The sequence below is a fragment of the Temnothorax longispinosus genome, chromosome 3, assembly GCF_030848805.1.
Source record: "Temnothorax longispinosus isolate EJ_2023e chromosome 3, Tlon_JGU_v1, whole genome shotgun sequence".
Lineage (NCBI taxonomy): Eukaryota > Metazoa > Arthropoda > Insecta > Hymenoptera > Formicidae > Temnothorax > Temnothorax longispinosus.
Genome location: NC_092360.1, coordinates 2,927,705 through 2,942,927, shown reverse-complemented (window position 1 = coordinate 2,942,927; position 15,223 = coordinate 2,927,705). Strand labels below are relative to the sequence as shown.

Here is a 15,223-nt window from a genome sequence, read left to right as displayed (position 1 = left end):
CTTGCGAGATGACAAAATTGCTCGTTCGATTACAGAGGTATCGACATTGGATTAATAGAGCTATTTTCACCAATTTCATTTTTATTTCGCGCAAAATTGGGAACTGCAACAATATCGAGAGCCGTTGATAAAATTAATTTTTGGTACATCACATATGAACGCAAAGTTTATTGCCGTTGACAATAAATAATTATTAAACTTTTCTATTCCAAGAAAGAATTTTTTTTAATTTGGTGTGACATAAATACACGCAATTACCCGTTTCATTCAGTACCAAAATTCAAAAATGCTTTTAAAAATGTGATTTTAATCATCTTTCACTATATCATTTCAATTATATCTATATAACTACTCTCACGACTTCCTCTCAAAAATACGTAATAAAGAAAAACGGAAATGCACGAATTTTAAATGCTGAAGACTAAATATATTTCCAGTATATATTTCCATATCTCCTTTTTGAGCGTGGTCTTAATTCAATAAACCGACTTTGGAATTCAATGATCAAACGGTCTGACGGTATCTCCGAATTCGTATTGAAAACCGCCATCGATCAGCGCATCCGCGCCGCTGAGGGAAGGTCGTCGAAAACTTGCCGAAAGTCTCGCGATAGCGGAGGCCATTAAATTCGAAATTACCAGGTAATTAATATTCAACCTAGCCTCGTGCGGTCGTCCGCCGTCGTCGCTCGCCTAACCCTGCACCTCCTCTAGGAGCTGAGTCAATACGTAACGCAATTACTTGACAAGCGGATGGCGGTTTGCTGCAGCACTTTCCGCACACCCGCCGCCGCACCCCCGACATTAGTCGCATCCTCCTCACCCCGTTGACGCGTCTCTCTGCGAAGAGAACGGTGCGGCGCGGCGCGGCGCGGCCCGTGTGCGTCGCTTTATCGGTGTTTGCTTCTATCGCGGTGCCCGTGTGTGCGCGGGATGTTGTTATGCAAGGAACGTGTTTAACTTTAGTGAGCCGCGTAACCATATTGCCCGAATGCATGTGCAGCCGTGCGCCCCGCCGGGAGGGCGATATCGCGGGGAATATAGCGGATATAATGGTTGTTGCGAACACTTACGCTTTAGTGCGTGCGAAACGTCGTCGTTGAGTACCTTAAAGAGCCCTCGGGAACGAGCGAATAAATGAGGACAATCGATGGACGGGACGCGATATTTCATAATTGAAACATTATCGCGCGGATTAATACGAATATATTTAATAATTCTCGGATAATCACGCATTCAGTTATACAAGTATAACGGAATATTTGATAACATTATGCGTAATTATATTACATTATAGAGACCGACGGGAGCGCGTACGGATAACGATAGCCATCCGTGAAAGATTTTCTGTCGAACGTTTCGTCGAACTGCCGCTTTTTCTTTCGCTCGAAGGAGCCGCGTAAATAGATCGGTGACTGATGTCATTATAGCTTAAGTGAAGCACGAGATACATATACGTGCACCGTTGTCGTTGTGCATGCGCAGCCACGAAACCACGTCAATGCCGATATCGCGCACAATATGCGGTATGATAAATGCCGTGGTACAAACGGGCCAAGGGTGTACGATGTGGAATAAGATACCGCCTTATAGACGATGCATCAGCCCATATGATCGCCTGACAACGGAAATTAAGTCGCTCGCGGGCGTGTGTCAAGTCGTATACGTATCGGGTCGGATAAATTCGAACGTGGAATGATAACTCGGCCGCTTTGGAGAAACACCCTGCGAACGGTATTCGGTTATAACTCTAAAATATTATATCCGAAAGCATTACTAGAGATTAAACTCTAGAGATATGATCATATACTCTCTCATGTCAATCATACTTTCCATTCCATTTTGCAATACGTTCCATACTGAAATTTTCGAATAGCCGAAAAAAACGCGATCGATACGCGAACAATTTCGAACGTATTAATGGCGATCGGGCAAGGAACGCATGTACATCGATTAAAGTTGACCGGATCAGCGAGCGCTCGTGCATGAACGTCATTTCCGAAAGAGTAAGAGACGTACTTAGCTCCATCGAGCCGTGTAACCACGTCGGGAACGCACGTGCAAGGCATTATGTAGATTCGGTGTGTGGTAGCTCGATTCACTCGTATAAATATCTCGGATAATCGGCGTAAATTGATCGGCGGGAAAGATTTTCCGTGCGCGCGCGTTAACGAGCGCCGCGAGCGCGAAAATATCGATCGGCGGGGGGGCAACGTCGGTGAAAATTTAATTAAATCACACACGTAATTTAACGGATCCAGCTGTCGCTAATAAACTCGGCGCAACAGTAGTGTCGGCCGAAAGTTATAATTACGCGAGATATGGCGAATTTAAATGAATATCGCGAGGAGAGGATACGGTACGGATAAACGGATCCCGGAGCGCGTATATAGATGCGCATTTTGTTACACGCCTTTCATTTACATTTTGCATTTTGAGACACAATCGCGCCGCCACTTTCTCTATACCACTGTGTGTGCGCGCGCTCTATATTAAAATTTGACGTCGGTGGAATTAAAGCTAAACCGCAAGCTGGAAAATCGCCGCGGCCCTCTCGGACGAAATCTGACGCACGATACAGCGCGACAGTATCATGACAGCTAGAAGAGCATCATATGATGCTGGCGAGCAGAAAGGAGGAAGCTATAGATACGTGCATTGTTGCATAGCGGCTGTGTGTCGTCCTGGACACTATTACCGGTCGGTCCACTATGCACATGGATGCACCGCAACGCACGCTACCGCGCGTTCATTCGGGAGTTACGCGATATTTCTACCCGCGCGGGTAAAACTAGTGCGTATGGCGCTTTACTCTATCATGCCAGCTGAAAATTATTTTGTTTTTTCCCATTTTTTTAAATTTATTTCCATGGCAAAAAATATCGCAAATGTTATTAGTTATCAAAGTTAAATAAAAATATCATTGTAAGAATTAAATTATAAAAAATATTATTATAAGAAATTATTATTATAAAAAAACTGTCTAATATTGCTATTAAAATATGACGTTACGTATTGGAAACTAATGATAATATTTCAATAGGGCAATTTAGTTTTACCTGCACCACTAATAAGTAAATTTTACATTTATTTATATATCATATGATATATTTTTTCATTTGTTTACATATCATGTAATGTATTTTTTATATTTATTTTATACCATGTGGTATATTTTTTTATTTATTTAAAATCTATGACTTTGGAGGGGGTGCATCGGTGATACAATTCTATTCAAAGTAATGTCGACGCGGATTACTAAATATTTATACATACGTATTCGCGACAGCAGTTAACGTATTTAGAAATAGAATCACGACGGGCGAGAGGATCACGAGCTTCCGTTGTCAAAGGACGGAGGAAGCACAGAATGGCCGGCAGTAAAGCAGGTCGTGCAGTAAGGTTGAAGATCTCGGGGCTACAGGATCAGCGAGGGGCTTTATTCCATAGACCGTTCACCTGTCGTACGCCATAGATACTCACTCTCCAAGGAACGGAAATACGTGCGACACGCGCGCGCGCACGTGTGTGTGTGTGTGTGTGTGTGTGTGTGTGTGTGTGTGTGTGTGTGTGTACGCGCGTGTGGTTGTGTAAGAGAACTCATAGAGGAGGATTATACGATGGAGAGGGTCGAACACTTATTGCGCACAATGCTTGACGAACGTTAAGTTCGCGGTTGAGCGTTTCCATTGTCGCCGTGTTGAATTCGACGATAAACAAATACATCGGTCGCCATTCAACACCTGTATAGAAGATGATGATCACAAAGCGAACTCGCATCAGCAATTGCGATTTGATATAAATGCAAGCGTGTAGCGTATAAACGAACGTAAGAAGAATTCAAGAAAGATTTACAAGGGAAAATATTAAATAATTTAATAACTGTGTACGTGTTAAGATGCAGATGCATACTATTTTTATATAGACACTATATATATCTCATATCTCGTTAGTGAGTCAGTAAGAAGTGATAATGATAAGCCGTGAAATAATTAATTAGCAATCTTAACTATTCATGTTCGGATGTTTCTGATTTATCTTAAAGTGTTAATTTATCATGCCGAAAATTCCGCTTTCGCTGTTTACTCAGGTGTCCTAACAGAAACCCTGCATGTACATAATACATATATAGGTTACTAAATCCGTATCGCTCTCGGTTCCGTTAAAGCAACAAATAAAGCTCTTTCGGAAATCAATATCGCCATACTATTAGTATAATGCGATTGTGCGGTATTAAATTAAATATCATTTTCCGTGCATGTTTAACAAGTCAACATGGAATAATTGCCAATTATCACAGAAAGCATAGTAACCAAATAATCAAGCAGGCATTTCCTGATAACAAGAAGGGATAATGAAGTAGCTCCAAATGAACGCAGAACGAAAGTAAGCAAAAGCCAAACAAGCAAATCTTTAATTCAACGTGATTAACCTGTAAAAAATCTATAATAAAAAATCTGTAAAATTAATCAAATCTGTAATAATATCAAAATTATCATAATATCAATATTAGAATTCGGAAAATCTCTATTTAATGACGGTAATCATACATGGATCTGATTTGTATTTGTTGTAAAAATAAGAGAAAAAAATCATCTATACATTTAACCGCTTTCTCTCTGATGTTCTCTAGGTTTTAACTCGACGAGTCGACGCTCGATATCGTGCAATTTCAAACATCATTAAAAAAGAAAGAAAGTAAAGTATTACGAAGTACGCGACAAAAGCTGACGGGTTCGTTTAACGAAGCACCGGAGTCCTTGCTTCCTACCGATACATCCCGCTCTCGTCCGGACAGGCAGATTGAGATTGGACGCAGTGACGCGAATTATTATAATCCCAACCTATAGAGCGGCGACGGCGACGGCAGTAAGGCCCGGGGGCGTTTTTCGTAGCTCTTGTATCGCGAAGTATGTAATATCGGGTCCCGTCGTTTCCCCATCTACGAAGCCGGATTTCTCTCTCGGAGCTATATCGTCCCGGCTGCACGTACGTACGTACACGTCGGGGTATAGATCGGCGCTTGCCCGACGTCCAGACGAGCCTTTAGGCGACGAGAAAAGGAGTCGGAATCGCCCGCGGAAATGCTCGTACGAAAAATCCTATCCGTCCAAATGACACGGAAGGAACGATCCTCGAAATGCACGACCGACTGACAAAATCAGAAAGTCTAGCGCGTGCGAAAAGAGTCTCGAGAGATTATTATATTAAAATACATTATTAAATGTTCTTTTCGACATATACCGAGTTTTGACATTCGAGTTTCTTGAGTTTGTCAACAAATAAGAAATACTTATTTGTTCTTCACATTGCAGCTTTGAGGTTTGATGCAACTCTGCATGCCATCTTTTCCTCAACATACGCACATAGTCTCTCTTTCTCTCCCTCTCTCTCTCTCTCCCCGCAATCTTAAATTTGATGTCGAATCGAATGTCGCGTACGGAAACATAAATCTGACAGCCGAGGAATCTATGAACAAAAGTAGAGCCACTTACATGCGCGTAAAGCAGAATTTATGAGAGGCGCGGGAATATAAATGCGCGACGTATCATAAATTCCCGTCTTGGATACCGGGATATGTATGAGTTAAAAGGAGCAGCAGAAAGGAGATGGTGGAAGAGAAAAGAGACCGGCGTAAGGGCGTCTACGTCTACGTACAGGAGCGTGTAGGGACATGCAGGAAAATCTCTCTCTCTCTCTCTCTCTCTCTCTCTCTCTCTCTCTCTCTCTCTCTCTCTCTCTCTCTTTCTCTATCTCTCTCTCGATATGTGGGTCCCGAAGGATACTAACGATACCATTCAGAGCTTTCATAGACTCCAGGGACACTTTAAGTATACGGACTAAGAGCAGCCGCGTTGCTTTTCCGTCGTTGCCTCACAAATGCTAAATAATATTCCCTTTTGAGCAATAATAGTGTGACTTTTTAATGATAATCTGTTAGTAATAATGTTAATAATAATTTTAATGTGGAATCATGTGTTTCTATATATATACACGCACACATACATATATATTCATCTACTATTTTCTACCCGTACCTAATACATTATATTTCTTCAAACTTCCGAGTTTTTAGGTATTTTAAAGATCGTATCAAATTAGGATCAATTACAAAATTTCCTCGGCATGCCGTTACGTGACGTAATTTTGTCCTGACGGCTTTCCGTGGACCGTATAGAAAATCGAAAGCGCGCACCCGGAGGGCGAGAGAGGGTGCATGAACTTAATCGCGGCGGCGGGCCCACCCTCATCTTCGACCCCGTTCGATATCTTAACTACTTCGCCCGTCACGACCTGGCCCCGATTTAGCCGACCGCGCGCGACACCCCACACCTCCTCCCATCCCGTTCGTCTAACTTACGAGCCCCATCCTATCATCCCCGACGCCATTTGGACCGGCAACTTCGCGATGAGATGCATGAAAATCGAGTCGAGGCTTTAATAACACCGATAGCTGATAGCAGTCGCAGCATCCCCGATCGAACCCCGTTGGCGAAAAAACCGCCAACTCTCTGACGTCTTAAAAAAAGAAGTCCTCCTTATCTATCCCATCCTCCCTCGTCATACCGACTCTCCCATCTTCCTCTTGCCGCCGGGTAAACGACTGCCGCGATGGAATCTTCGAAAGTTGGTCATCTGTCGACGTTCGTGACATAGGACGTCACTTTTCTCTGTCAGAATTTCTCTATGGATATCATATTTCTTAATTTTGCTTGCAATAATTTTGGGATCTCGGTTTCATTTATCATTGTAGCATGAATTATTTACGTATATTGCAATATACTATTTATATCTCGATTAGAGCCATATTCTAATTTAAAATAAGGTATTAGGAATTTAGATAATGAAAAGTATGAGGCAGATATAAATTGAATTAAAAATATATATCTTATTGAAGTTTTCCGAACTGATTGGCGTCGATTAATGTTAAATTAATGCTGTCGGCACAATCGAGAGTTGTGTTGCTCTATCAAAGGTATGTAATAACGAGACGCCAGAACCACAATAATTGCAATGCGAATCAGAATTCTCATTTCGCGGTCGCTTCGCTGCGCATTCGATTTAATTGTTCGATATATGCGAGAAACGATTAAAACACCGTAAAACCGCCAGGCCGGAACACCGAATTCACGGAAACACGGACGCACACAGGTGTACGCATGTCTACTCGATTCTCCATAAGGTCGTTGGATCGGCCGAGAACGGGAATTGCACCACGTAACCGCTCCCTTGATATTGCACCGCACACCCACGGATTCGATTAATTTTTTACGATCGTCCAATCAGTGAGGACGGATGAAATCGCTTGAATTAACCGTTCTATTAGAAGCTTTTTGACCCGCACCGATCGTGAAACGTGATAACGTCTTACGATAAGTCATTCTATCCGAAACTACCTGCTTACTACACGATTAAAATACTTCATTTCTATGAGACGTCGTGGTGCAAAATTAAATTAAAATAAAAAATTATTTATTTAATAATAAATAACATTATTATTATTATTACTATTCTAATTACAGACTTTTCCAGAAAATTCATGTGATGAGACAATAGAGAATGTAGAATATAATCTCCATTGAGTTTTACTTGACAGAAGAACATTATCGTCTAGTTTTCAACAAACGCTTTAATTTAGAAAACTAAGGCACACTAACAGACCATACAAATACATGTGATGATGTGAGCAAGTGTATATTCGCAATTACAATACTGTTACTACATAACGATATGATCCTACTAGTTCCATCTAGTATAGAAAAGTAGTAGCTGCGAAAATTAGTAGCAAGAATTCTAAGATAAGGTAGTGCTTCCTTCCAATCAGCTTTATACTTGGTAGTGAGCCTTGGAAGAAAAGTATTATTTTCGAAATTATAGCGATTACTTTTAAGGATGTAAGAGCTTCTCTTCATTTAAACACCAAAGCTCAAAGTGAATTTTCTCTTATCCCAAATAAAAAAATGGGGAAAAAATGTGTTAAATTGATATTTCATCTGTCACATAGAACCAATTTGTCAAATTTGTGATTGATTAACTAATACTAAAGGATAGTGAAGTTTTCGATTTCGAATCTTCGAGAGAATTTCTGAGTATTATGCAATTATATTAAGAAAATTGATGTCTGTCTTATATTAAATATTTTTATTTATTATAGTATAACAATTATTATACACAAAATTATATACTCAATTGTTATAATAAATATTTTATATAAAATTATATATAACGGCCGTTTCAATATACTATACTGCCAATATTGAAAATCTATAGTATATGTACGTAACGTGAACCAGGGTTTGGGCATTTATACGCGTAAAATATATTATAATAATCTGTAAAATAATCTTCATCTACATGTACAATGAAAACTATGTTTAACGTGTCATATCACAATAAATATATTCATGGATCATCGAACGAATAATTCGTCAGAAATATCGGAAATTAATTATGTTTTGCTTGCAATTTTATTTTCAATTACTATTATTTAGTTTGTGAGTACAATTTTTAGCATGCCACGAAAAATTAACAGATCAGATCAATGTAAATTAAATATGTAATATTTCTTTTTTAATATCACGTATCTCCTATATCACTGTACCTACAGTTAATTAATAATTAATATTAAAAAAATTATAAATGAAATACATATAATTTAATCTAATCTAAAATTATTTTTTATTTTTTTTTAGAACCATTTGTAAAAATACGTCCCAAAAAATCAATTAATTAATCATTAATCGATCAGTTAATTTATAATAATTGCTTATTATTATATTGTCTACATGAAAAAGGTTCGCATAAACACAACGTAATAAACAATCTGTGTAAATGTAATCTTGTTTACAACACAACCCTGACGTGAACTGTAGATTTTTACTGACAGTATATGTATATCAGCAAAAATTAATTATTAGCGCATGGAAATGAAGAAGTAATTCGAAAGCACTCGAAGCTCGGACGATCACAGATCGACAACGCGAGAAAATAGGACAGAGCAGGACAGAGGATAATATACCTGTCTTCTTCTATTGTCTGAAGCACACAGAAGCACAGTTCTGAAGTAGCCGGAAGCGCATATGTACATATACGACGTATACGTGATTCTTCTATGTATGCGTATCCGTATCCCCTCTAATACGCAGGCGCCGCAAGGCTCCAAAGTGCTCCGACACAGCTGCTTTGATGCGATTCCGGCATCGCTGAGTGGCGTGGCTGGTATAAGCCGCCGGTCAGTTCCAGTCAGTTCTTGGCGTTGTTTCACAGTCATTGTGTGATTCGTATGATTCCTCCAACGACTATTTCATTTTTCGCCGACTCTGACCATATCGATCCCAGTATTGGGATCAGGTGCCATTTTCTCTTCCATAACAACAAGAAGACCATCTTTTGCGGTTGATTGCCAGAGCACGTTGCCTTGTGTTTTATCGCTATTTTTTGCAATTACTCCTTTGTGACATTGAGATCTCGTGCAATTTGCATAGAAAAATTTGATGACGTACAAGAAAGAGTGAAATATTTTTATCATTCTTGTAAATACACTGTAAATAAGGTTACAAGGGATTTGCAATCATGGTATTACAAAGCAGTAAGTATACAGTATGTGTTATTGCAACGTATTGCAGTCAGAAAATTAATGTAAATGTTTAACGTAATTGCTTATAATTAAATACAGAAAAAATCTTCGGTCGGGGCTTCTGGATCTTGGTAGCTTAATAATAATGGTTTTGTGTGAATTTTCTATGCTCTTTCCGACAAACTGCATGTCAATTATTTGTCTGTCTTGAAACAGGTTTTTATCGGAAATCCAGACTACTTAAGTTGATAATCGATTTAACTTTTAGTGTTAATAAGCATCTTTTTTTTTAACCATTATAAAAGTTACATCGATTATTGATTAAGTATGTGAATTTAGTGTTTGAACGAAAAACTATGTTTCAAGATCGACAAATAATCAGCGTATAGTTTGTTGAGGTGGAAGAAATATACAAAATTCACATAAAAATATTGTTATTAGACTACCAAGATACAAAATGACCTGATCAAAAATGACACTTCTCTATATTTAATTGTAAGATACAAATTGATGCAATTTCATTTATTATTGGTTAATTACTTATATTGGAATGTAACAAATCTATGTCTTTTCAGAGTTTGTAAATCAGAGCAAGGAGGAACGTATGGTGATAACAATTGGCGAAATTATACAAGAGTTATTAAAGGCACATAATGAAAATCGAGATGTTGATCTAAATAAATTGAAGACGAGAATTTCTTCAAAGTATGGCCTGGACTCTTCTCCAAGATTGGTTGACATTATCGCAGCAGTACCTAGTTACGCTAGGAACATGCTTCTGCCGAAATTGAAGGCTAAGCCTATCAGGACTGCTAGTGGGGTTAGCTTAACTTTGCATCATTGTCAATCATTGTATGTGTATACCGATTATCTTTACGATACAGAAAAAAAGTAATATAATTATTGCAGATTGCTGTTGTAGCAGTGATGTGCAAACCACACAGATGTCCACATATTAATATGACGGGAAATATCTGTGTTTATTGCCCCGGCGGCCCAGATTCTGACTTCGAATATTCAACACAATCGTATACAGGATACGAACCCACGTCGATGAGAGCTATACGCGCGAGATATGATCCTTTTTTACAAACAAGACATCGCATTGAACAGGTAAAGCGAATGCTGCTACGGTTATGTGTCATATAATTTCCAATCATTTTTCAGTCTTTGTAAAATGATCATGTATATATGTTACACTTTTAGTTAAAACAACTGGGCCACAATGTCGACAAAGTCGAATTTATTGTTATGGGCGGTACTTTTATGTCATTACCAGATGCCTATAGAGATTATTTTATACGGAACCTACACGACGCGCTGTCTGGTCATACAAGCAGTAATGTTGACGAAGCAGTGAAGTACTCGGAACGTAGTACTACCAAGTGTATTGGTATCACCATTGAAACTCGGCCTGATTATTGTCTCAAGAAGCATCTCTCGGATATGCTACGTTATGGGTAAGTTTGCTTTTAATACAATGTTTGAGATTAGGTAACCACTTGCAATAAAAATAAATGAAATTGATAGATGCACACGTTTGGAAGTCGGTGTACAATCGATATACGAAGATGTGGCGCGGGATACTAATAGAGGACATACAGTACGTGCCGTATGTGAGAGTTTTCAATTGGCAAAAGATGCCGGATTCAAGGTGATAGCTCACATGATGCCAAATTTGCCGAATGTCGACTTGGAACGAGATATCGCCCAGTTTATAGTAATGTCGCTGCATTTGTACATACATAACAATGTTAACTTATACAATAATTTCTTGTTAATACTTATACTTTTGTATCGATTTTTAGGAATTCTTCAAGAATCCTGCGTTTCGAGCGGATGGACTAAAAATTTATCCAACATTGGTTATACGTGGCACCGGCTTGTACGAATTATGGCAAACTGGAAGATATAAGAGTTACGAGCCCAGTGTATTAGTCGATTTTATAGCTCATATTCTAGCTTTGATACCACCGTGGACCCGCGTTTATCGCGTACAACGTGATATACCAATGCCATTAGTGAGGTATAAATTTAACATTAGATTGCACAACCGAATAATACGCTTATGATAGATAACAATACATATATTTTTTCATGTAAAAATTATAGTTCTGGTGTAAAACACGGGAATTTGCGTGAATTGGCTCTAGAAAGAATGAAGGATATGGGCACAGAGTGCCGTGATGTTAGAACACGCGAAGTAGGAATTCAAGAAATACATCAGAAAGTACAACCCTATGAAGTTGAACTTATACGACGTGATTACGTAGCCAATGAGGGATGGGAGACATTTTTGTCATACGAAGATCCCTTGCAGGACATTTTAATTGGCCTGCTTAGATTAAGAAAATGTTCTACCAGCACATTCAGGTATAATTTTCACATTTGGATTGCTGTTTATGTCATATCTACTACTATATCATATGATGTAACATGTCTTGATATTTAGAACATGAATTCTTTAGTAACGTAAATATCAAATAAAATAAAAATAGGTTCCCGAATTAGGTCGACATTCACAAACCTTAATTTTTCAATCAACTTATGAAAAGTTTACATGGAATGAGGATCGGGACTTACAAATTGATCATGCTCAACCATGCGCAGCCATGCATTATCCCGATATCTTTAAATGAATGTATGCTCTTCTTGTAGGCCGGAATTAAAAGAAAAAACTTCTATAGTAAGAGAGCTTCATGTTTATGGCAGCGTAGTACCTATTAGCGCTCGCGATCCTACAAAATTTCAACACCAAGGGTTCGGTATTTTGTTAATGGAAGAAGCTGAACGAATCGCAAAAGAGGAACATAAATCTGATAAAATTTCCGTAATTTCAGGTATGTGGTGTAACGCTTTTACATCTTTCGTATTCGCGTTTGCATTAATTATTGGATTAAACTGATCAAAGGTTTAAAAATTCATACTAACAAAAAATTTTTTTGCAGGCGTTGGTACACGTAACTATTACAGAAAATTGGGTTATGAACTTGATGGTCCATACATGTCTAAAATGCTTATATAACTAAGAAAGTGAATTTTCAGAGAGAGAAAAAGACAATAAATAATATATGTAAATAAATAAATAATGAAACTAATGCAATATTAAAAACGAGTTTAAACTGTAATAAAAAAAACATAGTTTTATTTACTGTAATAATATAATAAGATTTTATAAATCTTAAAAATTAAAAGAGTTTAACGATAGAAAAGTTTATATTACTATAGCAAATAATTAATTTTAATTAACAGTTTATTATTTTTAAAAACGCAGATGGCAAATAAAACTTAAAACATGATATTGCTTCAATAAAATAGAATATTTTATTTTAAAATAATATAAAAAATAATTGTAAAGCTTATAGATGAGCTATTAACGTTAGCTATATTCAATTGTAGTTAAGTATCATTTTACTTAAATATTAGGTGCTATTATTCTTATAATATAAAAAAAATGTTTGTAATTCTTAAAATGATTGTAGCCCTAACTCAGAGATGTTTCAATATCAATCGAAAGTACTATTAACTTCGCGTCATTAATTTAATTTTGTACGTTTAGATACACACACACACACATGTACATTTTACATAAAAAATCATAGAATTTTATTGTATTACACAAAAGTTTATATATGTGTGTATAGACGCACGTATACGAACGTATAGTTTTTGACATGTGTGAAATATGCAAAATTAGAGCTGCGTTCCCTTTTGACGCTTTCAGCGCTATAAGCATCATTCTGTCTTCGCTGCACATCGAATATCAAGATGGAGTGATGCTTTTAGCGCTGAAAGCGTCAAAAAGAACGCAGCCTAGAAGACGCCATGTTCTTATCGTTCGCCATTCAAATATTGGGAAAGATGATCGCTATATGTACAAAGCTATAATACAAAAAGCTTGTGTCGTTTTATGCATCAGCGATGTCGCACGTATATATAATAATAAAGATTAGCATTGCATTATACTGACTGTAAAGCGATCCAGCGATGATAGTATATCCGTCGCGACATCGGCGAGAATGGACGCGAAGGGGATCCATTCCAGACGTAACGAAAGCGGATTGTTGATACTAACCGATATTGAAATTACAATGCTCTCGATACGTTACGATAAACATTACCGGCACTTCGCGGAAGACACTCGCGATAATTTTTTGCACACCGGACTCTTTCACACCGTAATAATCGCGAAAGATACGGATCGACCGATTCGAATGCGACCCCGCAGTCGCCGCGGCGCGTTCAGTATAAACAAACCGTGATTTAAAATCTCTACTCTCAATCCCGCGTTTTTCAAAATGGCGGACATACGGTAAACACATATCTCGCAGTAACTATATTGTGACGTCCCGCAAATTAAATTTTTACTACTGTTCAAATTTTTTTTCAGAATTAATCCTCATTTATTCATTATCTTTCTCTTTATAACCTTTTGCCTTTGTCTCGATCTTAATAACCTTATTTATTATAGTTCTACTTATCTATATAACTATATGAAGGTATCAAGTGTAACTCGGACATCGCAATCGCTTTTCGCCGAAACTTACCATACGATAGATATTAATTTAAGTGCGATTTGTCAGCGTCGAAACGTCGGCAGGAATCAAAGAACCTAAAAAAGGATCTAGTTTCATTTTCGGCGACGAAGCATCCGGCTGATAACGCGAGGAAATTACTCGGGTTATCAGTCGCGAATTCCTTGCTTACATTTGCCGGATGATCTAAGCTTCCTCGGGAGCGTTAGATGATTCTAACCAATGACAGCTGGAGAAACCTCCCCAAAATTGCCCTTCTATTCGCTCACGAGCAAATAGCAGCACGGCAAATTCGGCTAGCATTCGAATAAAAACCGTGTGTACAGCCGGGACACATTTATTATTCATTATTCCTTCAGTTATTCTTTATTTATTCTTTCAATTATTCTCTTATTCAGCAGTGTCATTTTACTTTTAGCGTCAGTGCATTTAATTATGTATTACTTCTTGAAATCTGCCTCAGAGCTGTTCCGGCTTGACTCAATCGTCTCTTTGACGATTCCCGAAGAGGTTTCTCCAACAAACGAGGAAACTATAATGCCTGTGAGTCAAATTCATTATTAATACATCTGCGAGCGAACAATACTTTTGTAAAACATATTCCGTTTCCTATATATGTATATATAAGTATTTCCAGTTTAAATAATTGTAATATCCATATCTGGTTTATACAAAATTGCAAAAGTTGTGTTTAGTATTCCAGAACCTTATTAATAAACTCAATTTCATTATTAAATTTTAATTTCACAATAAGTGTTTATAAATCCAGTTCTGTCAAATCCTCAACTTATACTTTTCCGTCGCGTGCGTAAATTATCACTATTATACATATATAGGAAGGCGCACTAAGCTATTATTCAAAAGTGTACATACGCATAAAATTATAATGTATTTTGTTTGCGATTTTTTATAACCATTTATTTTTGTAGACGTCAATGATCATTTACACAGTGTCAACAAATATAATGCCGCCATTTTCTTAAAGAGAAAATCACACGGCGAATCTAATATGTTCAAACAGTGCGCGACAATTAGCATCGGAGATCCGATCTTCTGTCGCGAGATGGCGCAACGTGATGCGTTTAAAGATTTGGTTATTTTATTTTTAATAT

The 15,223-nt window shown here is 37.7% G+C and overlaps 1 protein-coding gene across 1 annotated transcript; it reads left to right on the top strand.

Annotated features, from left to right (window-relative positions):
- The first annotated feature begins 9,159 nt into the window (after positions 1 to 9,159).
- Elp3 (elongator complex protein 3) lies at positions 9,160 to 15,007 on the top strand. Its single transcript, XM_071772337.1, has 9 exons — positions 9,160 to 9,588; positions 10,152 to 10,396; positions 10,486 to 10,689; positions 10,783 to 11,036; positions 11,107 to 11,296; positions 11,385 to 11,602; positions 11,689 to 11,949; positions 12,235 to 12,416; positions 12,525 to 15,007. Exons 1-9 carry the CDS (start codon positions 9,573 to 9,575, stop codon positions 12,599 to 12,601), a joined length of 1,647 nt encoding a protein of 548 aa, XP_071628438.1. The 5' UTR covers positions 9,160 to 9,572; the 3' UTR covers positions 12,602 to 15,007.
- The last annotated feature ends 216 nt before the right edge of the window (positions 15,008 to 15,223 follow it).